Source organism: Chiloscyllium punctatum, chromosome 41, assembly GCF_047496795.1.
Source record: "Chiloscyllium punctatum isolate Juve2018m chromosome 41, sChiPun1.3, whole genome shotgun sequence".
NCBI lineage: Eukaryota > Metazoa > Chordata > Chondrichthyes > Orectolobiformes > Hemiscylliidae > Chiloscyllium > Chiloscyllium punctatum.
The window spans coordinates 26,441,177-26,466,977 of record NC_092779.1 but is presented as its reverse complement, the minus strand read 5'-3'; the positions used below and the strand labels follow the sequence as shown (position 1 = coordinate 26,466,977).

Sequence of the window (25,801 nt, the reverse complement as noted above, 5' to 3'; positions counted from 1 at the left end):
TCCAAACATCAATTCTGTTTTTCTACGATGGCGTTGGTAACTCTAGCGACTTGACTTTCCCGCAGATTTCCAGCATGCACTGATTGCTGCCAATTCCTTCAAACCCCTACCTGATTTGGGCCGAGTGGTGGTCTTGGAATCCAGGTAGTCTCTGATCTCCTTCTGCCTGCAGGAGCAGGCGATCTCGAAGGCGGTCATCCCACCCACGTTGGTCTGATTGGGGTCCGAGCCTCCCTCGACCAGCTGCTGGACCACGGCCAGCTCGCCGTTGAGGGCCGCCAGCATCAGGGCGCTCCAGCCGCCGGCGGGGCCGACAGGCACAGCTCCGGGGCGGGAAGCCGCCCACTCCAGCAGCATCCGGACCAGCGGCTCGGCGCCATGTTGGGCGGCCACCATCAGAGGCGTCAAGGCGGGGGCGACCGGCACGTGCTCGTGCTCCTGCCCCGCCCCCGCCAGCTGCAGGCCGCCCCCACCCACGGCATCCGGGCACGCGCCGCTCTCCAGCAGGGCTAGCGCCAGGCCGACGTGGCCGCCGCGCGCCGCCGCCGTCAGCACGCTGGCGCCCAGCTTGTTGGCGGCGTTGGCGTCGGCGCCGTTCTCGAGCAGCACGCGCGCCACGCCGAGGTGCCCGAAGCGCGCCGCCTGCATAAGCGGCGTCCAGCCGTAGCGGTTGCGACTGTCCACCGAGGCGCCCTTCATCAGCAGGAACCGCACCAGGTGCTCGTGGCCGTGACCGGCCGCGAACTGCAGCGCCGAGTTGCCATCGTCGTCCGTGCAGTCGACGGGCACCTGCGGAGCCCTGAAGTCCGGGCCCGTCGTCTGCTCGCCGCGCTCCCCCTCCTCTTTCTTCTTCTCCTCATCCTCTTCGTCGTCTCCGTCTCGCGGTGTCGGCTCCAGCAGCCGCCTGGCGTTCTCGAAGTTTCCTTCTTCGCAGGCGCGGAACAGGAGCTGGTAGACTGGGGGGACCCCGCACTCCATTCCTTTACTTTTAAGGCCGAGGCGGCAACGGCGAAGGTGAGCTGCTCCTCACAGACGCGTCCCGGTCGCGGAGCAACGACATTGATTTGATGATTTTTGTTTTTTTCTCTCTCTTGTGGGAGAGGGTTGCAGGTTGTTATTTAAGAGAAACCCACGTGCATGTCGGAGCCGTCTTCCCCTTTACTGTAGTGACCAGATGACGAACTAAGGTTAGTCCTCCCGGTGCTGAACCCCATCGACGGGTCGGCACCGAAAACAGGGGCCCAGCCCACCTAACACCCCCTTCTGTGATAGACATGACAAACGACCAATCAGGCTCCTCCGCCTCACTTGCTTCTCCGCCTCTGTCTCGCGACCTCGTTTGAAAAGCCACGAAGCCACTCGTTTCGCGGCGAGGAGGACGGGGCATTGGTACCTAGCAACCGTTTCTACGGCGCTGGCAAGTGGGCGGTGCTGAAAGATGCTGCCGTGGTGCGTCACAATGGGATTTCCCAGGCTCTGCTTCTGTCTGTGGGAACACCGCGCTCATGCGCGTTCGCGAACCCAGCCGAAGTCACGCCGAACTCAATGATCGAGAGCTCAGCAGAGCAATCTACATGATGCTTGTGTGTGCAGTCGCTCCCAGATGAGGCTGGCGACCTTTTCACGTCCCCGAAGCATACGAGAGAAATGAACTAAGAATCCGACGAACAAACCAGATGGCCAAATTTATCACAAAAATTGTGTTTCAGAATGAGGATCTGTAACCCACGACTAAGTGACTGGTTTATTAGGCAGCATTGATGCCCTTACTATTGTATACTTCCGGCACTTGGGCAACCCACAGAGGGGAAAAAGTGAGGACTGCAAATGCTGGAGTACCAGAGTTGAAAAATGTGGTGTTGGAAAAACACAGCAGGCTTATGCCCGAAACGTCGATTCTCCTGCTCCTCGGATGCTGCCCCTGGCCTGCTGTGTTTTTTCCAACACCACATTTTTCAACCCACAGAGGGCACCGTAAAGCAACGAAGAAGCAGCAGGGCTCCTTGTATGGTGGTAGTATCCGAACTTCTGAGTCAGGAGGCCTTGGTTCAAGGCCCATCTGCTCCAGGATGTTCAATAACATCTCTAAATGAGTCGATTAGCAAATACCTCGGGAGGCCTTAGTAAAACTAAGCTATAAATCACATAACGCCATGTGATAGTCCAGTACAGTAGTCCCCCTGTACATGCCTGGGATTCGTTCCAAGACCTTCCACAGAAGCCTGAAACCGTGCATAGTAGCAAACCCATTCACTTAAATGGGCAATTTACCTTTTTGGCAGCCCTCTGGTCCCTGGTTCAGGAATGTTCCCTGTAATATGTTTGGGCTGCAGGTAACTGAAACCATGGTATCAGGACCCACGGATGCGGCAGTCAGCCTGTTTCAGTTTTCAGAGCGCTGCTCCTTCAGGTAACTAGTGGGGCAGGATCATAAAACCTAGTTTGCTATCTAGATTTGTTCAAAATATCACTTTAATTGCATGACACTGTTCTTTTGCTATAAATTGTCTTATGATCCTGGCCCATTACTTACCTGATGAAGGAGCAGCATTCTGAAAGCTTGTACTTCCAAATAAACTTGTTAGACTATCATCTGGTGTTGTGTGATTTTTAAATTCATCCATCCTAGTCCAATATCACCTCCACATCATTGCTAAAGCTACACAAGTCAGATCACACTTGAACTCTCTCAATAAATTTGGTCACCTTGCTTTGGAAAAGGTATACTGGCTTTGGAAACAGTCCAGAAAAAGTTTATTTGGTTGATTTCAGGAATGGGGTGTGCGGGTGACTTTTGAGGAGAGGTTGAGTAGGTTGAGCTTGTATTTGAGTTTAGAAGAATGAGAGGCAATCTTATTGAAACAATATCCTTGCGGAGCTTAACAAGATAGATGCGGAGAGGTTGTTTCTCCTGAGAGCTTTGGACTTCAAAGTTTGGTAGAAGATTTGTAGCTCGGGTGCTCGTTGTTGTGGTTCTGTTCGCCGAGCTGGGAATTTGTCTTGCAAACGTTTCGTCCCCTGTCTAGGTGACATCGTCAGTGCTTGGGAGCCTCCTGTGAAGCGCTTCTGTGCTGTTTACTCCGGCATTTATAGTGGCCTGTCTCTGTCGCTTCCGGTTGTCAGTTCGAGCTGTCCACTGTAGTGGCCGGTATATTGCCCAATATACCGGCCACTACAGTGGACAGCTCGAACTGACAACCGGAAGTGGCAGAGACAGGCCACTATAAATGCCGGAGGAAACAGCACAGAAGCGCTTCACAGGAGGCTCCCAAGCACTGACGATGTCACCTAGACAGGGGACGAAACGTTTGCAAGACAAATTCCCAGCTCGGCGAACAGAACCACAACAGCTTTGGACTAGAGAGCATAATCTGAGTATAGTGCCTGTGTTACAACACAGAAGTGAACCCCTCTGTTAATTAAACCAAAGACTCTGAAAAGCTCATATTGCCTTGTAATCTGTTAAAATATGAGTGACAGAGAACTCCCAAAATCGTCTATTTAAAGAAAATAACATAAATTTATTTTTGAACTCTAAAAGTGAACATTTAACAACTACTCACAACTGTAAGCCCCACTTTCTCTTAACTGCTTAATATCTGCATCCAACTCTTTAACAATATGCTGTTCCAATAAGACACTCAAATTATATCAACTTAGTTTCAAGACCACACAGCTGCTGTTGTCTTCTGGCTGAGGATCTCCTAGTCATTGTCTTTCTCTTTACTGCGACTATGTTTCATTTGAAAAGGTACCTTTGATAGACGGTGTTTCCTAATTTTTTAGAGTGCAAGATGTTAGCTGTCCATGCATTTCTGTCTCAACGCTAGTTGCTCTCTGACCAATTTTCAAAATATCCGCATTTTGTGCCTCCTTAACATTGGATTGTCTCATTTGTTTGAAGTTGGCAAAAAATTAAATTGAAAGTCAATGGGGTTTTTGTATCCTGAGGCACAATTTAAACTGGTTAAATTTGAATTGTTGTCAAAACAGCAAGCAAAACTCCGGTATCCATTTCACAGCCAAATGTTACATATTTTCAATTTTCCAGTACACTCTGAGACTGCCATCTAGTCATATACAGGAGCTTGTAATCTCTCAGTTTAGAACAGCATTCTTTTCTCTCTTACAGGTATAGTACTGTACACACCTTCAACTTTATAACACCTGTTTAAGACAGGAATTTTCTTTCATAGAATAATCATTTTGTGGAATTCTTTACTGTAGAGGCTGGCTTATAAAGTGTGTTTAAGTTAAAACAGATTTTTGATCAGTAAGGATTTAAAGGAGACAGGGCAGGAAATTGGAGTTGAAGATTATCACATCAGCCATGAATTCATTGAAAAGCAAAATTGACTCCTTGATGCAATAATCTACTTATGGTCATATGTCTTCTATCAACACTTCATGTGAAACTTAAAATCCAGTAACAAGAAAGTTGGACCAGTAGCAGCAACTTGCCCCTGGTAAACATGCCTATCATCTAGACCCTAATGTCTTAAAACCAGATTTGGTTAGGTAGAAGACTGAATCATAGAACAATTGGCATGGTGGCTCAGTGGTTAGCACTGCTGCCTCACGCTGCCAGGGACCAAGGTTTGATTTCACCCTCGAGTCACTGTCTGTGTGGAGTTCGTACTTTCTCCCCGTGTCTGCATTGGTTTCTTCTGGGTGCACCAAGTTTCCTCCCACAGCCCAAAAATGTGCAAGTTTGGTGGATTGGCCATGCTAAATTACCCTCTAGTGTCTGGGAATTGTAGGTTGGGTGTGTTAGCCATGGGAAATGCAGGGTTAGAGGGATTTGGTAGAAGGAATGGGTCTGGGTGGGATGCTCTTTGGAGACTAGTTATGGACTTGTTGGGCTATTTCCACACTGGAGGGATTGTACTCAAACAATCTTTTCGGCTTTGCATGTATGTAAAGGCATTAACAATTTTACTTAGTGCCATCACCTGGCGTTCTCCCTGTACCCTTTAAATTCTTCTATTCCATGCGATTATAGAGTATTTTTAGCATAGAAGTAGGCTATTATGATTATGCTAGCGCTCTGAACAAAAAATCAAAACAATGCCATTCTGCTGCCTTTTCCAGGTTGACTTGAAAATTTTTCAAATGATGTTATGATCTTGAAGGAGATTATTAACATTTAACCTTAACCCAAACTCCCAATTATTAATTGAAAGAATCATGTGACAGGTCCAGATTTTTAAAAAATACTTTTACTGTACAAGAGCTAAATAGAGCAAGTTAAAAATCATACAACACCAAGTTATAGTCCAACAGATTCATTTGGAAGTACTAGCTTTCAGAGGGCTATTCCTTCATCAGGTAGTTGTGGATTAGGATCAGAAGACACAGCTTTTATAGCAAAAGACCACAGTGTCATGCAACTGAAACGATATATTGAACAAAAAACATTTTGCGTGTAAACAATCTGATTTTCATTGCAAAAGTCTCAACAGGACAGTACCTATTATATTTTTACAGTCTAATTCTACTCCTGTATCTTATGGTTTTTATTTCCATTCAAGAGTTCTGCGCATGTGCAGGAGCTTACTGGTTCTATGCTTTTCCACAAGTTAAGATGTGCCACAGCTTTCAGGAATTCACAATGATTCTTCTCAGTTTTCCCACTATTCTCCAAGGTACAGAGAAACCTCAATTATCTGATGTTCGAGTATCCTTTCAAGGGAAGTACTTGTAGTTCTTTCAGTTTAGTACCCTATTTTGCTGCTTATATTTTACATTTGGGGAGACCAAACATAGGCTGGATAACTCCTTTGTAGAATGCCTCTGCCTCTGTTCAGTGCAGAATCATGACCCCAAACTTCCTGTCACTTGTGTTTTTAATTTTACACCTTCCTCCCACTCACCTTTGTGTCTGTGGCTCGCTAGTGTTTTAGTGAAGCTCAATGCAAGTTCATCTTTTGTCTCTTTTTTGTCTCAGCCGTTTACAATCTTTGGAATTCAACATTGAGTTCAACAACTTTAGCTCATCTCTTTTTCCTCTGTGTTATTTTATGTAGTTTTGTTTTCTTGGCTTATTTCTTTATCCCTTCATATTGTATTCTGGTGGCTGATATGTAGGCGTTTATGCCTCATCTGAACACAACCTTTGTCTCTTAACTGTACCTACTATCACTATCTTTGACTCTTGTGGCATTGGTTTGTTTGTTAATCCCCTCTCCCACAACCCTATCAGAGACCGTCTCTACAGATGCAACCTCTCCTGTTGAGTATTTCCAGCATGCTTTTTTGTTTCAAGTTTCTAGCATTCATTGAATTTAGTTTTTCTTTCATTATAAGATGCAAGCTTGTTTTCCGGAAAGGTATATTCTAAGCTTGTTTCACCCTTGATGTCACTCTTGTTCTTTTGTGCGCAATTAATCTCCCAATGCAAATTGACTTTGCAATACATGGAGTGCTGATTTCAGATTAATGTTTACAAGTGTATGATGAAGATTCATGATTGGTATTATTTGGCAACTTGATAGAAGTAAAATGTAACTTGAAGTGTAATTTCTATTTCTATCTCTGCATGAGGGAGAAGACATAGTTTTTAGTTTCATTTTTGACTTTGTTCCGTGAGTCTCCAGGTGTTCAGAGTGGTTAAACCTCTGCAGTGAAGTTCATTAGGGGATAAAAAGAGGAAAATAATCTGCTAATGCTGACTGGCAGGAGTCCAGTAAGACAAAGTCAGAACCATCTGGAAGAAGTGGTGATGTGTAGACTTTGAGTCAGGCTAAAAAGGTTCTTAGTATCAGAAGTGCTGTTAAAAGTAGTCTCAAAGTGGTCAGGGATGGAGAAAGCATCCTTAGTTGTTTGGAGGAAGAACTCCAGAATCAGAAAGCTGTGGCATCTTTGAGTTTAAGAAACCCATGTTAATGGATAAGTGCCTGGTGTTAGCTGTTTAAAGGGTCTGAGGAAAGAACGTTAACTAAAGAAATAGAATTGAATAAATACAGAACATTGCTGAAAATAATCCAATCACATTGTGCCAAATGAACAAGGAGCTTTAAAGTGGAGACAAGGGTGACCCTTCACTGAAGTTAGTGTCTGTAAGATTTTCCTCATACCTTTACAAAATTTCAAAATTTGAAAGTTGAGTTCAAAGTTGAATCTTTATTTCTGTTATCTATAACGAGTTTGTTTTGTCTAGTTCTTATATGTGTAGTAAACTTTTATGCCTTTTTATTAAAGTACTTTTTACAACCTTCTGTGAATATCATCAATATAATACCACCACGGTTAACAACTAGCAAATATAAAATATATGGCCTATCAAGCCCGGTCTCAATTTGGGATCTAACTTGTCCAGTTTTGCCATCAGGTGAGATCATAAGCGTTGGTGCATCTTTTGGAGAACAGCCCTTTTCTTCTTCTGCTACTTAACTTGAAAGCTGTGTTGACATTCGAAAAAAGAGAGACAGACAAAGTTAATAATTATTCCGAGGGAAGACAGTGGTAATTTGGTGACTAGTCTCTGGAACTCTAGTTTGTCACAAGGTCAGTGAGGGAGAGAGTTCAGTGCCAAGAGAACACAATGAGAAGGTGCACAAACACCTCTTAGTTAATTTCTTCCTGCCTCTCCATCTACCATGCTTCTTTCCACCTCTGCACACAACATATAAAGCAGTATCCAAAGGTGTGGCAGTTGAGCAGGGAATGATATTTGTCTTAAATTACTTTTGTTATGCACAAGCCTGACCTGTAAGAATAGTGGGAGAGTACTAATGTGTCCCCAGTTGACCATTGTGAAGATATTTGCCTAGCATAATTTATACAACAAGAGAAAGAATCAGCAGGTGTCAGGAAAATGGTTCAGTAACTGTGTACAGTAGGAGGTGCAAAGCTTCCAAATTGAAGGAGCTGCCAAATGTGTTGTAATCAGAGAAATGAGAAGACAAACTTGCTCTTGCTAGCTATGCAAGCCTGAGATGAAAATTTCCCTGAGCAACTCCGACCAATTAATTCTGTTTCTTGGGCACTGCTGTTATGTCCTTGAACAATGTTTAATTGTTGATAATTTTGTCTCCTGAGCCATGGTTGCTAGCTAAGTAGATGGGCATATGTGCACAGATTTATGTATGAATTGCAATAAAACTGTTAGAAGTACCTATTTGAGATGGCTCAAGGATTCCCTGATGGACTCGACCTATAGCCTCTCTTGGTTCGTCCGGAGATTATACTCTGTGGTAGTCTGGAATATAAAACTCTTACGGACAGTTTAGTTTAAATTATTCTATTTACCAATGGCATCAATGTTACCCTATAGCATAGATGCCTACAAGCCAGGCTTGAGCTAAGGTTCTACAAACTTTAGCAGAGTAGTGGCGCCAGCTCTTACCTGAAGAGCTCTCTCAGACTACTCCCCTTATTGCTGCAAACAAGCTGTCTTTTTACAGAAAATTGTATTAAAATTACAAAACGCTGCTTGTCCTTAATCAGATAAGCAGCAATAAAATGGCAAAAGTTTACAGAGGAAGAGAAACTCATTGACAGGTCTGAGTATGCTTGACAAATTAAGCTACATGCACATCAAAGTGGAAACCCTGGATCAAGCCAGGCCAGATGGGCAATTGCTTTGGCTATTGCATTATAACGAGAGACTAGTCTAAATTATGTGGAAAAGGTCATGAAGTAATGTTGCTCAGCTAACATGTTCAGTATCATTGCTCTACAAAATGGCTTTTTCTTTTAAAATCATCTTAGATTTCCAGAATGCAAATTAATTCATAACATTCCCAGATCTCAAGCTTTAGGGAACAACACACAAACATTCAATCCATGACAAGCCAGTGCACACTCAAACCAGACCATAAAGAGTTAAACTTTCCTGTCATTCCCCCCCCCCTCCCCTTTCTCTCTCTGCCCCCCCCCCCCACTCTGTCCCTTCAACCCTTCAGTCAGTGAATGTAATTTACAGAAGAATGTTTTCTTTCTCTCAGTCACACATGAACATCTTCCAACTTTCAGCCTTCATGTTTTCTAGCCAGTAAGGGTAATGAGACACTCACTTCCCAGAACAGTCAAGATGAGGGAGCTGAGCTTCATAAATTCAAATCTGCTTAGTGTGGTATACATGAAAATGTATCAGGATTGTTCTGTTACTTGCATATTCCACTCAGCTTACTAAATTACAAGTTCTTTTCCTCTTGAGTATGAGTTTTGTTACGAGGTTTTGATATAAACAAATTTAGTTATCCAGCACCCTACTGTGAAATATGCAAGCCTCCAGTCTCCAGTGTGAGAAGGAAGTACTGTCACACACTCCACAAGTGAACAAATGTTATCACCTTATTTACACTGATCCATTGACACTAAGAACAGATGTCCCAATTCTTCTGAACAAGCACTTTCCCACTTCCTGTAGTAAATGTGTCACATGTAAGGCTACAAGTTTTCTCAAAGCAACTGGGTATTTAGTCTAGCTGGTCTCTGTCAAAGTGTATGCTTCATGTGAGCCTCAGGATATTCTGTTTCTTCTAACTCTATTCACGTAATGTTTACTTCTTTCTATATAATGTATTTATCTAACTTCATTTTAAATATGACATTTGTCTCATTTTGATCCAGTAGATTTCATATTGTATCTACACTTTAGGTACTTGTTTCACCTAATGGCTGGCAAGAAGACCTTATTCCTCTCTGTCATGAATTCTATCTGAAAATCTGAGACCTTGCATCCAATTTGAAGATATGAGCCAGTTTAGCAAGCTGCTGCAATAAAAGGAACATCATAGCTCACCTCCTTTAAGATGCACAAACTGTATTTAAATATCAAAAGTCCTGTTGGATTTCCCAGTCTCCCAATATGAAAGCTGCCTGTAATAACACTAATTGTCTGCCCTTCATGTTATCATGAAACAGAAGCCTTCTCTTCAATGTCATCTGAATTGTACCACAGACATCCCAGCTATTTTGGGAACAAGCTAAAAATTGTTTCTAGCGTATCTTTGTAAACAATTTGAAGGGAATGGTATAGGCTTTGCCCTGCTCATATCAATAAAAATAGCTTCATTTAATCCTCAGCTCTGCGCCTGTATTGATTTTTCCTTCTAAGCTTAGTCAATTTCAGTGGATTTAATGTTAGTAGCGTCCAGTGTGCACACTGCACACTAATACTGCACACTGGCGATGCATTGATTTCTACCTCAGGCTGCAGTGGTTTGTTGTTTCTTGGTATAAATTATTTTCCAAAGCATAAAACAAATCAATTTCATGATGTAAATGTACATCACTGCCTTTGATAGTTTTTATGAAATGAACAAAGAAAAGGAAAAATATTTTTATTAAAAAGCATCCTTTTAAGAACGGGGGTCCCCGATTTATGAATTTCCAATTTACAAACGCTTGTATTTATAAACATACAAACAAGGTCTACTTTTAAAGATCTGACATACAAATGTTTCCTGTACTTATAAATGGCTATATTGTCCTGTATTGTGTTCAGACTTCTGTACAAATTGACTTGCAGATAGATCCCAGAATGGAACCTATTTGTAACACAGAGATTGCCAGTAAAAGATATTTAAGACTAAGATGAGATCAGACATGATTGAATTAAATTGCAGAGAAGAAGTGAGGGGCTAAATTGCTCATTTCTACACTTAGTTCTTAGGTTGTTATTCCAAAATATTTTACAGCCAATTATTTTTGAAGTGTAATCACTGTTGTCATATGGGTAAATTCAGCAGCCAGTTGCCTCAAAACAAGGTCCCACCAACAAGAGAAAAATAAATAGTTGATAGAATTCAAAGTTATAGAGCTGTACAACATGGAAATATCCATGCTGACCAGATATCCAAGATTAATCTATTCCCATTTACCAGCACATGGCCCATATTGCTGTCTACCCTTCCTTTTCATGTACCAATCCAGATGCCTTTTAAATGTCATAATTGCCCCAGCCTCCACTACTTCCTCTGGAATCTCATTCCATACACACACCATCCTCTGTGTGAAAAAGTTGCCCCTTAAGTCCCTCTTCATCGAATCCCTATAGTATGAAAACAGGCCTTTCGGCCCAACAAGTCCACACCGACTTTGAAAAGAGCATCCCACCCAGACTCCTTCCACCCCCACCCTATCCCTGTGACCTTGCATTTCCCATGGCTAATCCACCTAATCTGGACGCAATGGGCAATTTAGAATTGCCAATCCGTCTTTTAAATCTTTCACCTCTCACCTTAAACCTGTGTCCTCCTGTTTTGGAATCTACTATCCTGGACAAAACTTTGGGTGTTCATCCTATCCATGCCCCTCATAATTTTATAAATTTCTGTTAGGTCACCCCTCAGCCTCCATGCTCAAGGGAAAATAGCCCCAGCCTCACACATAGCTCAAATCCTCCCACCCTGGCAACATCCTTATAAATCTTTTCTGAACACTTTCAAGTTTCACAACATCCTTCTGTAGCAGGGAGGCCAGAATTGCAAACAGTATTACAAAAATGGTCTAACCAATATCTTGGACAGCCACAACGTGACCTCTCAACTCCTATACTCAATGCACTGACTAATAAAGGCAACCATACCAATTCCTTCTTCACTATCCTTTCTACTGCAGCTACACTCTATTGTATGCCCAGGACCAGGTAACTTTAAGAGGCAAGGACTGGTTCTCACTGTAAGAAGAAAAAGTGAGACTTATGATTGTGCAAAGAAGTGTTGGGGCTCTGTACTGAAAACAAAAATTATTGGAGATCACAGTCGGCTGGGCAGCATCCATGGAGAAAAAGCAAGTTAATGATTTGAGTCTAGATGATTCTTCAACGCAGCAATTTGCTCCTTTTAGGGTTGGGGATCTGTACAGGGAGGACAGGATTGGAATGAGTAACTGTGGGGTAAGATCTTAGGTAGGATACCTGATGTGGAAAGTGGATCATTGTGGGAGACATTCCTTTCCCACCTGAGGCAAGAACAGGATGACCTACAGTTTCCCTCCTCCTGAATTCCAATCACCAGACTCAACATTGAAGCCAGGCTGAAATTGATTACTTAAGGGCCTCACTTGGATTTTATTTGGGCAGAAGACCCTTGTATTCGCCTGTCACCTGTAAAATTGCAGATAGGTCAGGGGCTGGTAGGATATTGTTGGGCCTTCATTCTGCTTGCAAATGTACCAGCAGGGGACTCTAATATGCTAACTATGATATTGTTTTATAAATATTGGCCAGGACATCAGAACTCTTTGAATCATGCCTTGGAATCCTTTATGTCCACAGGAACTGGCAGACAGAACTCAAATTAATGTCTCACCCAACAAATCTCAATCTAAGCTAACTGCTTGGAATGGAGCATAATCTTAAAACTTAGAGCCAAGAGCACTATCACTGAATTGCAAGAAGGCAACTGAGTTTGACTGAGATACTACTACTTATTCACTTTACATGTTCCAGAAGCAGGGCTTATATTACAAAAAAAATCAATCCAAACATAGGAGGGGAAGCTAAACTTAGATAATTTCAAATAACATTAGCTGTAGGGAGAGGTTGAATAGGCTGGGTCTGTTTTCCCTGGAGTGTCGGAGGCTGAAGAGTGATCTTATAGAGGCCTATAAAATTATGAGGGACATGGATAGGTAAAAAGACAAGGTCTTTTCCTGGGTCGGTTGAATCTAGAACAGAGGGCATAAGTTTAGGGTGAGCGGGGAAAAATTTTAAAGGCACCGAAGGGGCAACGTTTTCACACAGAGGGTGGTGCATATATGAAATGAGCTCCAAAAGGAAGTGGTGGAGGTTGGTATAATTACAACATTTAAGAAGCAACTAGATGAATATATGAATAGGAAAAGTTTAAAGGGATATGGGCCAAGTGTTGGCAAATTACACTAGGTTGGTTTGGGATTCTGGTTGGTATGGATGAGTTGGACTGAATGGTCTGTTTCCATGCTGTACATCTCTATGACTAGAAGAAAAGGTAGGACCAATTATTGAAAAAAGGTAGTAGAGTGGTCAAATAATATAAATCTGGATAAGCGAATGGAAAATGTAATGGATCTGTTTTACACATCTTAGAATATAGAGAGAAATTGAGGAGGAAATACCAGAGGTTTTGGCCACCAATTTTTAATCACATTCGAAGTTATGAAAATTGTGACAGAGGGCTAGAAGTATCAATGGATACATGAGTTTTAAAAAAAAGATCCAAGAATGGGTAGCCAATCATCCCATTATGCTTGGCAACTCAAAAATTGAAAGAAGATTAACCGTGCAATCAGAAATGAGTTATTTGAGGTGAGCCACTGTGTATTTATAAAAGTTAGGTTTTGTTTGACATGATTTTGATAAAGAAACAATGGAGATAATGGAAGTGCTACAGAGGCTATACACACTAGTCACAGTGAGGTAGCTCTCAATTCTCTCTAAACTACTGCTCAGGTACTGTATCGCTTCCAAGTATTTTTTGTTAACTAAAATTTACTTACTGCCAGCAACGTGGAACAGTGTCAAATCATTGCCTTATTAAAAAGCAATCCAAAACATAGAACATCTTTTCTCTTTCCCCCTGCCTAGCTGACACGAATTGTGGCACCTCGACTATTTTCTGAGCATTAACGCAGACTGGAAATCAATTGTGGAAACATCAGGTTTGAATGATTAACATTACATTCTTTTTTAAAAGTCAATCAAGTAGAAAATTCTGATTTGTGTTCATTGTTTTTCTAAAATGGTTCAGGGAACTTTTTTTTGCATAAGTGTATACGTATAGCCAGCTTGTACATTAGTCGCTATTGTATTATAGTCTGTGCAAAGCAATTCTGCGGCACATGATTTGGAAAAATATATTCTATGTGAGCTGCAGTATTTTTATTAAGTAGTTGATTATTTCAGACTTCTGGGAACCACACAACTGGTGATTTTGTAATGTCACACCTAGAAGACACAAAAAATAAATCTTAAATTGTTTAAAAAAACAATATTCTTTTGTTTACATTTTTTCTGCAAATTAACACTTGCTGAGCATAGAATAGTTGCTAGCAACCACAGAAGGTGTTCCAGAAACCTCCAGTAGACATACAGAAAGAAAATGTGCAAAGAAGTTACCAAAGACAGAACAGAGAAATAAAAAACAGACGGAACCATAACATTCATAGCCTGGAGATGTTTGTGAATTTGAGGACTGAGGAAACATTCAGACAACCTGACATATTAGAACACAGCAAACCTCAGAGATGCTGAGTGTCAGTGGTCAGACACCTACAAAATGAGTTTAAACAAACTCAAAGATGCAATATGCAAGAAAACAAGAGTGTCATATGACAACAGAGAAACCAGTCAGACTGCATGTAAATCCTTCTACTAAGGAAATGGGAGTAGCCCTGGTACAAGAGGAAAAAGTAATAGCATTTACATACAAAAACAGATTGAATATGCCGATGTTGAGAGCTTTTGGTAATGGCATTTAGGTTCAAGAAATTCCATACATTTCTCTATTTGGCAAAGTTAATCGTGAAAAGTGATCATCATCCATTAGAGCAGCTCTTCAAGTTAAATTCGCATATAGCATCAGTAAAACTAATGATTTTACTTTGAAAAGAGAGTGTTGCAGATGCCCTATCTTATCTGTCACCACGAGAGACAAAAGAAGAAAGATCTAGATTAAATATCCATTAATGGAATGTAACATCACTGAAGCTGAGTCAGAGGAATTACAGATGTTCTCATCAATTCACGGGTGGCTTTGAAGTGTAGGAAAAAGAGCAAGACATGGGCTGAGGAGTGGCAGATGGAGTTTAATTTGGATAAATGTAAGTTATTGCATTCTGGTAAAACAAACAAAAGCAGGACATATACAATTAATGGTACGACCTCAGATTGTCTCCGAGGTTCAGGTATATAATTCTTTGAAATTGGTGCCACAGGTAAACAGGGTGGTTAAGAATTCATTTAGTACACTTGCCTTCATTACTCAGACCTTTGAGTATAGGAGTTGGGATATCATATTGAGGTTGTATAGAATGTTGGTGAGGCTCTTCTGGAAGAGAAAGTGAGGACTGCAGATGCTGGAGATCAGAGCTGAAAATGTGTTGCTGGAAAAGCGCAGCAGGTCAGGCAGCATCCAAGGAACAGGAGAATCGACGTTTCGGACATCATCCCTTCTTCATTCCTGAAGAAGGGCTGATGTCCGAAACGTCGATTCTCCTGTTCCTTGGATGCTGCCTGACCTGCTGCGCTTTTCTAGCAACACATTTTCAGCTCAAGGCTCTTCTGGAGTAATAATGTGTACAGTTCTGGTCACTCTGTTATAGGAATAATATTTCTAAATTGGAGAGTGTTCAGAAAAGATTAACCAGGATGCTGCTGGGAATGGAAGGTTTGAGTTATAAAGATAGGCCATGACTTTTTTCACTGGATCCTAGGAGGTTGAGGGGTAACCTTATAAACGGCATAAAAATTATTAGGGATATAGAGAAGGTCAAGGGTCTTTTCCCTAGGGTCGGGAAGTTTGAAATTAGGTGGCATTTTAAAGTGAGAGGAGAAAGATTTGAAGAGGATCCGAGGGGAAACATTTTTCCACAGAGGGTGGTTTGTATATGAAATGAATTGCCAGCAGAAGTGGTGGATGCAAGTACAGTAACAGTTTTTAAAAGAAATTTTGATAAGTACATGAATAGGAAAGGTTTGGTGGGATATAGGCCAAATTCAAGCAAGTGGAACTAGTTTGGTTTGGGAACATGGTCAGTGTGAACTCTTTTGACCAAAGAGTCTTGTTTCCACACTCAATGACTATCACAGTATTGGCCAATCAGATATCTCGCTAGAATGTATCCTGTTGTCCAAATCTAGAACCATCATCTCAGCAGATTTGCAGAAAAAAACCTCTGCATAAGATACGTGATAACCACTCGAGAAGGAATAAGTGTGAACATAGAGATGTGTCAACTATGGCATTTGCAAAGCCATTAAAAGAAGGGTAGCTACATACAATGCATATCAGAAATGCAGAAAGAGATGATAGCTTGTGAGGTACCTCACTGATAATGCAATATTGTCGGAGCCAATTTATTTACACAACCAAAAATGTTATCTTTTAGTTTTATTCGAGTTCTCATTCACCAGAAAGGTGAAAGATTTGAGAGCTGTAACAATCACTACAATGCAATTTGTTTGCTGAGCCAGAAATTAATGGAAAGTTAATATCTGATAATGAAATCTAATCCATCTTCAGAGATTTTAGAAAATGCAGTGTGGGTTCATCATCATGACCTCATCAACACATTACCCAATGGCACACTGTTTCAAAGACCAATCATTCAGTCAGTCTAGGGACAGAGAATCCCAACTGTGCAGAAAGAGGCAACTCAGTCTATTGAGCCTGCATTTATCTTCCCAATAGCATCCCCCTATCCCATAACCCTGCACTTACTGTGGCTAATCTGCATATCCCTGGACACTACAGGGCAATGTAGCATAGATAATCTACCTAACCTGCACATTTTTGGCTTGTGGGAGGAAACCAGAGCACTCAGCAAAAACCCATCCAGACACTGGGAGAATGTGCGAATTCCACACAGTCAGTCATCCAAAGCTGGAATTGAACCCAGGTCTTTGCTGCTGCATCAAACTGCTGTACCATCCCATAAGCACGGTTATAAAATGCTGACTGACAAAGAAAGCTCCAAAAGTCGCCTATTGTCACTCTGAGCTATCTTTGGAGGTGGACGTGAAACTCCTGCAGAGCTATTCAATGATAGAAAGTACATGGGATCAGTTCACTCAGTTGGCTGCATAGATGGTTTGTATTTCAGTGTAATGCCAACACCATAGGTTCAATTCCCACACAGGCTGAGGTTACCATGAAGGACTTCTCCCCTTGCCTGAGATGTGGCGACCCTCACGTTAAACCACCACCAGTCTTCTCTTTCCAATGGGAGAGCACTGCTAAGGAAAAGTAGGACTATGGTGACTTCACCTCGACCTTACAACTCTGCCAAGCAAAATGCATACTGAAAATGGCTGAGACAATAACTCACTGATTCATAGATGGAAGGAAGTAAACAGTTCAACAAGCATATTTGTTGGAATTGTTGAGAAGACATCCTATGTACTTCTAGCATTCACTCTTCAAAAACCTGGAATCTAACAAAAGTTGATGGTGAAGCTGAGATTCTAAGGTCATAAATTATTGAAACTAAACAGTTGACAAGAAATAGAGTACTTAATTTACCCCTGGTAAAGCAGAAAAACATCAGAAACATAAGCAATATCATTAACAAATAAACAAAATCAGCAACATCAAACATAATTCCTACAATAGCAGGAACAATACACACATTAGCAGTACTTTGTTCCAACTCATCAATGAGACCGATTAATACCAAATCTATGAGATGGAGACATAACATTTGCTATTTTGGTAATACCATGAATGATGATTTTTGAGAATAGAAAAGAGGCCATAAAGACTTTAATGTTCAGTGTTTCTTCAGACATAAATACGTTGATTGCAAATTTGCAACCAACTTATTTATGTGACAGAGGCAATTGTTTTTACAGAAAGAGGGATTTTATATTAAACCAAAATGATTTAACAACTATATTGTTCATACATAGGAATACATGTATATCAGTATTACATCAGTCACTAAGACCATAAGACATAGGGGCAGAATTGGACCACTTGGCCCATTGAGTCTGTCCTGCCATTCGATCATGGCTGATATGTTTCTCAACCACATTCTCCCACCTTCTCCTGTAACCATTGATCCCCTTACTAACTAAGAATCTATCTATCTCTGTCTTAAGTACACCCAATGACTTGTCTTCCACAGTCTTAAGTGGCAATAATTCCACAGACTAACCACCTTCTGCCTGAAGAAATTCCTCCTTATCTCAGTTCTAAACGATCATCCCTTCACTACGTGAGGGCTGTTCCCTCAGATCCTAGTCTCTCCTACTAGTGGAAACATCTTCTCCATGTCCAGTGTAACCAGGCCTCTCAGTTTTCTGTACGTTTTAATGAGATGTCCCTCATCCTGCTACACATCAAGTACAGACCCAAAGTCATCAACCACTCCCCATATGACAAACCCTTCATCTCCAGGATCATTCTTGTAAACCTCCTCTGAAACACCTTCAATGCCAGTAGATCCTTCCTTAGATATGGGGCCCAAAACTGCTGACAATATTCCAAATGTTTAGATTACTTACAGTGTGGAAACAGGCCCTTCGGCCCAACAAGTCCACACAGACCCTCCGAAAAGCAACCCACCCAGACCCATTCCCCTACATTTACTCCTTCACCTAACACTACGGGCAATTTAGCATGGCCAATTCACCTAACCAGCACATTTTTGGTCTGTGGGAGGAAACCGGAGCACCTGGAGGAAACCCACGCAGACACAGGGAAAACGTGCAAACTCCACACAGACAGTTGCCTGAGGCAGGAATTGAACCCAGGTCTCTGGTGCTGTGATTCAGTAGTGCTAACCACTGTGCCACCCACCAAATGTTGTCTGATCTGAGTATTAGACAGCCTCAGCAGTGCATCTCTGCTGTTGTACTCTTGCCCTTTTTGAAATGAATGCTAAAGTTGTATTTGCCTTCCTAACTGTCAACTGAAGAAACCCGAAAAAATATTAATCTGAAGAAAATCCTAAACTAGGACTCCCAAGTCCGTTTGTGCTACAGATTTCCAAAGTCTTTCCCATTTAGAAAAAAAATCTATGCCTCTATTCTTCCCTATCAAAATGTATAACCTTCCCCATGTTGCATTCCATTTGCCACTCTTTAGTCATCTCCTGGCCTGTCCAAGTCCTTCTGTAACCTCCCCACTTCCTTATCACTATCTGTTCCTCTACCTATTTTTGTGTCTTATACAAACTTAGCAACAATGCCCTCAATTCCTTCATCCATATCATTAACGTATAAGTTGTGGTCCCAACACTGACCCTTCCGGAACTCCATGTGTCAACGGCTGCCATCCTGAAAAAGATCCCTTTACCCCCATTCTCTGCCTTCTGGCAGTCAGCCAATGCTCTGTCCGTGACAGTTCCTTGTCTCTAACACCATGGGCTCTTATCTTATTTCGCGGCTTCCTGTGGGGCACTTTGTCAAAAGTTTTCTGGAAATCCAAATAGATCACATCTGTTGGATCTCCTTTGTCTAACTTACTCATTACCTCCTCAATCAGTACAGCACAGTCAGTATTCCAAAACAACAATGCTGCAAGACACAGTGAGATCTGGAAAAGTTCACTCGGTCTAAATTCCAGTATATGTCTTAAATAGGCTCATTATTTCTCCTTTCTGGGAACTCAAGGCATAGAAAGCTTCAATGTCATAGATAAAAGCAAAATATTCTGGATGCTAGAAATATGATATAAACATAGAAAATGCTGGAGAATCTCAGAAGGTCTGGCACCATCCGTGGGGACGGAAACAGAGTTACTGCATCAAATCCGGCATGCCCCTCTTCAGAACTGAAAACTATGTTGTGAGCAACGAATACAGTGGACTAAATTGAAAGAAGTACAAATAAAACTGTGTGTTACCTAGAAGGTGTATTTGGCACTTTTTTAGACAGTGAGAAGCAAGGAGATGAATGGGCAAGTATTACATTTTTTGTTTTACTTGTACTTCCTACAATCTAACCTACTGTATTCAGTCTTCAGTGCAGTCTCCTTTGTGTGGCAAGTCCAACTGTAGACTGGGTGATAACTATGCAGAACACCTTCATGTCCCCGATCTTCCAGTTGCTTGCTATCTCAATTTCTACCTTGTTGACAGGCCAAAGTTTCTGTCCTGGGCCTGTTGGGATATTCTATCAAAGCAAAACAGAAGTGGAGAAACAAATATTAATTTTCTACTTAGCACTTTATGACCTGTAGGACTCAACATTGAATTCTACAACCTGATCTGCCTGTATGCATGACATCTGTTCTCCATTTTCCTTACATTCTCTCTCCCCCAGTGTCCTGAACTTGTTGACTTTGTTTTCAGTAAAGAGGACTCATTTTCTCCTTTTCACACCTTAAGATACACCAATTTTACATCTCTATTTCTCTTTCACCACAATTAGCAACTTTTTTGTCCTTTCCACTGGGTCTCCAAACTACTTGTTCATTCTCCAACTCTGTCACAAGTAGAAAGGACACAATTTTCCAATCCCATTCAGCTCTGAAGAAGAGTCATTGAGGACTTGAAACATTAACTCTGTTTCTCTCTCCATAGATGCCAGGAATACATTCCTCTCGCATATTCTGTTTTTTTTCCAATGTTGTAGCTTTAATTTTCTGACCTATGCTTCCATCCACCGAATTGAAACATATCTAAAATGAATTTAATATGAAAATAGTTTTACTTGTAATTTTACTGCATTTTAATAAAATAGGCACATAATATTTTACTAGGAGGAAGAAGAGATGTCGAATATTTCAGTCATTTAAATTTAGGTTTTGATATTGAAAATATTTTTAGTGTTTATGCAAAGCATGAGAACATTTCAGGTTTAGATCATTTTTCCAAGTTCTAAACCATTTAAAAAATACATTTAATGTTTGTTAATGGCAATTTTAAGTTAAAACATGATTTAATTTGTGGAAAGAATGGAAGTGGAAAAACAAACTGTACACATTTTTTTACAACAGCTGCTTTCCCTAAGTCATGTCCTAGAGAAAATCACACAAGCATCATCCAGCAACCATTTGGCCACTTAGAATGAATAGGAGACCTCAAGGGGCTAACTAACATTTTCCCTGTTGCCATGATGGCAATTGTACGAAATTATGTCTTGCTGCTTTGTGAAGGTGACCTATCTTCCATGCTATTACACATCGCACTCTCGGTCATGCCCCACATTAATTTCCATGTTCTGATCCATTTCGAGTTAGGAAGGTATTATAGTTTGAAAGGACCGACGGAGGAACACATTAAGTATTCAGAAGCATTGCAGTAGATTAAAATTTGAATTACAGGAAGATTCACAATAAATGGTAGCATACTGTTGACCTAACTGCAACACAGCACTTCACACTTCCATAACTACAGCTGTAATTTTCTCCGAATATATTTGTTGAAAGTACTGGATAATTGTAACAAGGTAGCAACATGTTCTTGTGTTGACTCAACCAGTTCTATTTCACTGTTTCTTTCTCCTCCCATTAATTTCTTGCTCATACTTATACCTCTTGTAAAGGACCTGGAAGCAAATTCAACATTCTCAGTACCTTATTTTCCTCATGTATTTGATCACATTTTTGTCACACCTCATTGGGGTAGATCGCTGGAAATGAAGCTCTGCTCTTCCCTAAGTCATTGCAAAATTTTTTTTTAAATGAAGTATGCAAAGTCTCTTAATTATCTGTTGGATAGACCCAGATTAATGGGAAACATGCACCAAGTTTCTGTACTTGACAAGAACTACTATTTAACATAAATAAAGACATTCTAACCACAGTAAACAACCATAAACTGATGACATACAATTCCACCAGTTAATACTCTAACCCCCATCTAAACTGCCTTACTATCATGTACAGACAGATAAAATCGTGTTAATGACAGGGAAGAGGGGAAAAAAAAACTGGAGTAACAGTTCAAAGCGGAATCCTCAGAGTTCAGTCAAATGTTTCTTTTGTTTCACAAGTCCTTCAGTCCTTTGAACGTTTTTTTCAGGTTCTCATACTTCTTAGGAGGAGGCACAGGGTTACTGGTTAATAAGTTATAAAGTTATTGCTTTAGTGTTTAAAATCCATGACTTATACAGCAACTGGTGGAAAAAAATAAACTGACTTTCTTTGGGCTTTAGGAATTTTCCTGGAGAGAGAGAGACCATCTGCCCTTTAAGTAATCCAAAGAGTTCTGTCAGTGTCGTTCATTCCCACAGGCTGTTTAGCTATCCAGGAGTCAATAGGCTAATGGCCTTTGGCATCCACAACCAGTCACATCTCCATAAACCGATCAGCAGGCTGTTGCTGGCCGAATCTCATCTTGTGTACATCCCAGATTTAAAAGGGACCTAAGGGGCAACTCCTTCATGCAGAGGGTGGTACATGTATGGAATGAACTGCCAGTAGAAGTGGTGGAGGCTGGTACAATTACAGCATTTGAAAGGATATATGAATAGGAAGGGTTTACAGGCATATGGGCCAAATGCTGGTAAATGGGACTAGATTAATTTAGGATATCTGGTTGGCATAGACGAGTTGGACTGAAGGGTCTGTTTCCATGCTGTACATCTCTATAACTCTGGTGCCAATCTACCAAAAATCTCCCCCACTGCTTGAACAAAACAGCAGTATATACACAACTTTAAACAAATTTCATAACTTGCTTTTTAAAAGTGCAGGACCTCCTTGATAGTCCTAACAGTCCCTCTTCCCAGTTCAGTCCATAGTCAAAAATAAAGTAAAATAAAAATATTGTCTTTACATGCCTCCATTTTATAAAATGGGGCAGCATTTCAAAAGTATGTTTCAACACAATACGTGTTGCATAAACAACAAAATTCAGGGCTTAAATCCATTCATCCTTCCCTCTGAAACAACCTTCTAGAATTTTAGCATTTCTTAAAACATTAACTTATTCCATTATTTTATAAAGAAGTCAATACACTGTCTTTTCCAGCAATATGAATAATCATTACATTAAATGGTAGAAACAAAGGATTCTATCTGAACAATTTTTTGATTTCAAGTTTTAGTCTTTTCAATAAATGGATAATATTCAGTAGAGATTAATGTTTCTTTCTTACTCTATTGGATATAGACTTAAAAGTGCTAATTCTAAAGTCTTCTAGAGTACTACTTCTGATACTAGTTTAGGTTCTTAGAGGACGCCTTTGACTTTTTTTTTCAAACTCCACATCCTGTCACAAGATAACAGCACCCAAGTTACACCATTTTGAAAGGTCTGGGAAAATCAAGGGCATCCAATGCTATTTTCAGTGGCTGCCTGGCATTCTGCTGACTGTACCACTTTTGCTTGTTTCCTTTTTCGAAGCAGGTCTTCTTGTTGGAGACTGGAAATGCCAGTTTGGAAAGTCTGAGGTTCCTGAAACACTGTTGTTCAATCAAGGCATGGACAAGGTGGACTGAAGGGTCTGTTTCTGTGCTGTAAACTTCTGTGTCTCTGTGACTCTAAATGTAGAAGCTGATCTTCCTATACATCTTACGTTAAGTGTATGACCTCCTGCAACAGATGCTGTATGCTCGTTTCTGTGTCCTGTGGAGCATGTAAATGCCATACGTTGTTATTTTTCTGTATTTTTTATTGTGGACTGAAACATAAAAAGGAATGTTTTTTAAAAATCAAGAATCAAGGAAAGGGTTACTGCATTTTTAAAACTAAATTACGTGATAGTCATTGTAATTGCTATTTGTTCAAGCAGTGATGGATGTCAAGTTAAATGAAGAGTGTGAAATGACCTGTTGCAGTATACTTATCAGTAAATCTGAGTGGTTTGATTGTTACAAATCAAAGGAAGACTTCGATTGTCTCATTAAGAAGAAGATGCAAGATATTTGAAAACAATGGAAGCAATCTCTTAGTTAACAATGAATAGGCTCTGAGTCCAACATCCCAGAATGGTTTTGTAGGTATTAGATTGTAAACAATTGTGCTATACACTGCTGTACAATATGTAAAGGTAGCAAATCAGCATTTCAACTTGGGTACAAGGTCAGTATGTTTCACACTACCATGGGGAAAAATATGGAAGTGCCAGTGTTGAACTGGGATGGACAGAGTCAAAAATCACACGACACCGGGTTGAAATCCAAACGGGTTTATTTGAAGCCACAAGCTTTTGGAGGCCCTACTCCTTCCTCAGTGAGAGAGAGTACATTGGACAAAGAAGGCAGAGGAAGCCATTTTTGAGATCAATTTAAAAACTTCACGACAAATCACTGAATAACACAAACATACTTCTCACTGCCTTGGGAAGGCAGCCAACATAATCAGTGACCCCTCCCACCCCAGTAATAATCTCTTCCAACCTCTTCCGTTGGGCAGAAGATACAAAAGCTTAAACACGCACCAACAGATTCAAGAGTAGCACTTTACCCACTGTTATCAGACTCCTGAATGGACCTCCCAAATTTTAAATTTAAATATTGCTCTTGCTTTTTATGCACCTTCTTTGCAGCCATAACATTGTATTCTTCATTCTGTTCTATTAGCACTTTGTATGGTATGATCTGCAAGTACTGCACACAATACAAAATTTGTCACTCTACCGAGGAATATGTGACAATAGTAAATCAAATCAGATATTGTGTGGTCAGCCAAATGAAGGAAGGAGACAGCCTCACTTCAAAGAGATGCATGTATATCTTTCTAAGTATTTCAAGAGATTTCTGTTTCGGTCCTGTATCCCTCTGTGGCCCTATTTCAGTTGGCATGGCATGGCATGGCCAAGGTGAAGAAAAACCATTGGAACGGGATTTACTGCTGTTGATAAATTTAAGAAACAGGCTGAAAATTAAGGAAAGCACCTGAAGATGGTCACTTAAAGTTCCTACTTGGCAATAGGGACATATGACAACCCATTGGAGGTGAGGAAGACCTGTGGACTGTTTGCTAAAGGGACTGAAATTCAACATAGAGTGTGATGTATAATGAGCGTAAAAAAGGAGAATCAATTTTTGTAGTTCAAAATATAAATTGCCTGCAAAAATAGGTGTTTTGTCACTTTTTAAAAGTCATTTGATAAAATAAAAGGTTTTAAAATGTGATTTCTTGTCATGGCTTTCTTTCAGGTAATAACTGGAAATGTAATTGTGCATGTTATTACACAACCCACCACTATTGATATTGGTTGCCTCCTGGAGCTTTCAGATTTTCTGATTTTGATTTAAATGCTGAAAAATCTTTCTTTAATCACAGAAGCAAATGACATTGATAGTAGATAAGGACAAGACATTAATAACTCAGGTAACATTACACGGTAGTCATTACATTCAGCAAGAATTAAGGAATTCATTATGCTTTTGACAGTCAACTTCAACCTCATGACGAATACAAATAGCTTTTTGTGGAACTCGATTCTTCTGCATCACATACCATAGCTAGTAAATACACCATTTATCAGTAATAAACTGGAAATCACATAATTGCTTACTTGCTAATGATTCAAATTTGTATAACTATTGACCCATTGCATTGCTCATTAAAATCTTCAACAGTTATGACTCTATGACATTTAAAAATTTGACCTTTTCTGTTTTACGTTTATACAGTACTTTCATTTGCTACTATATAAACTGATTGTTGTTATTATGTTTTGTATTCTGGCACATATATGTGGGGTTTTTTGTGGGTCATCTGAAGCAGATGAATGATTTTTATTTGCTAAGGTGAAGTTTGTTTCTTCTTTCCTATTCTTAAGGCCACTGACCAAGTAGTCATGTGGAGCAAATCTTATTCAGTAGTAAAGATGGTATTCCCTGCTTATAAACACCAGGAACTAAGTGTTGTAATATATCAATTTCCAATCAGAAGAACCCAATAGGCATTACCTGATTTTTCTTTACCTCTATAGTTCTTGCAGCTGTAACAAAGTGTCATCTTTACTCATGTAATGGACAAACATTAGCTACAACACTTTAATATTTTGAGGATAGTAATTTTGATGTTTTATTTTTCTCAGGCGAAATTATCTTGTGATTCTAAAATATCTGCCACTCAACAAAAAAGGTGAACTATATACAAGTCATTTTCTTGAATCAAATCTTTATCGAGCTAGTGAGCAGCAAACTCTTATCCAAACACAGATGTCAACCTTCTATTCCAGATCAGTTTCCTTTTGCAGGAACTCTGATTCACAATCATTCTCAGTAAAGAAAGGACTCACAACCAA

At 40.4% G+C, this 25,801-nt stretch overlaps 1 protein-coding gene and 1 long non-coding RNA gene across 11 annotated transcripts in view; one reads left to right on the top strand and one right to left on the bottom strand.

Moving 5' to 3' along the window:
• The window catches only part of LOC140464937 (ankyrin repeat and SAM domain-containing protein 6-like), an 85,127-nt gene extending 84,149 nt beyond the window's left edge, over positions 1-978 (bottom strand). For all 8 annotated transcript variants that reach the window (XR_011955024.1, XR_011955026.1, XR_011955025.1 and 5 more), the window contains exon 1: positions 111-978. Coding sequence is in view for 4 of the 8 variants with exons in the window: in XM_072560596.1 (XP_072416697.1) it covers positions 111-978 (868 nt within the window). In the remaining 4 variants the exon portion in view is untranslated. The remainder of the gene's footprint in view (positions 1-110) is intronic.
• On the top strand, positions 862-24,606 carry LOC140464941 (uncharacterized). 3 transcript variants are annotated; one of them, XR_011955029.1, is made up of 3 exons: positions 862-1,014; positions 13,517-13,590; positions 22,948-24,606. It is a non-coding gene; the product is annotated as an uncharacterized lncRNA (long non-coding RNA). The 3 variants fall into 3 exon arrangements; XR_011955028.1 differs by having other exon boundaries at positions 22,945-24,606; XR_011955030.1 differs by lacking the exons at positions 13,517-13,590; positions 22,948-24,606 and adding an exon at positions 9,605-10,031 and having other exon boundaries at positions 901-1,014.
• Positions 24,607-25,801: the final 1,195 nt, after the last annotated feature.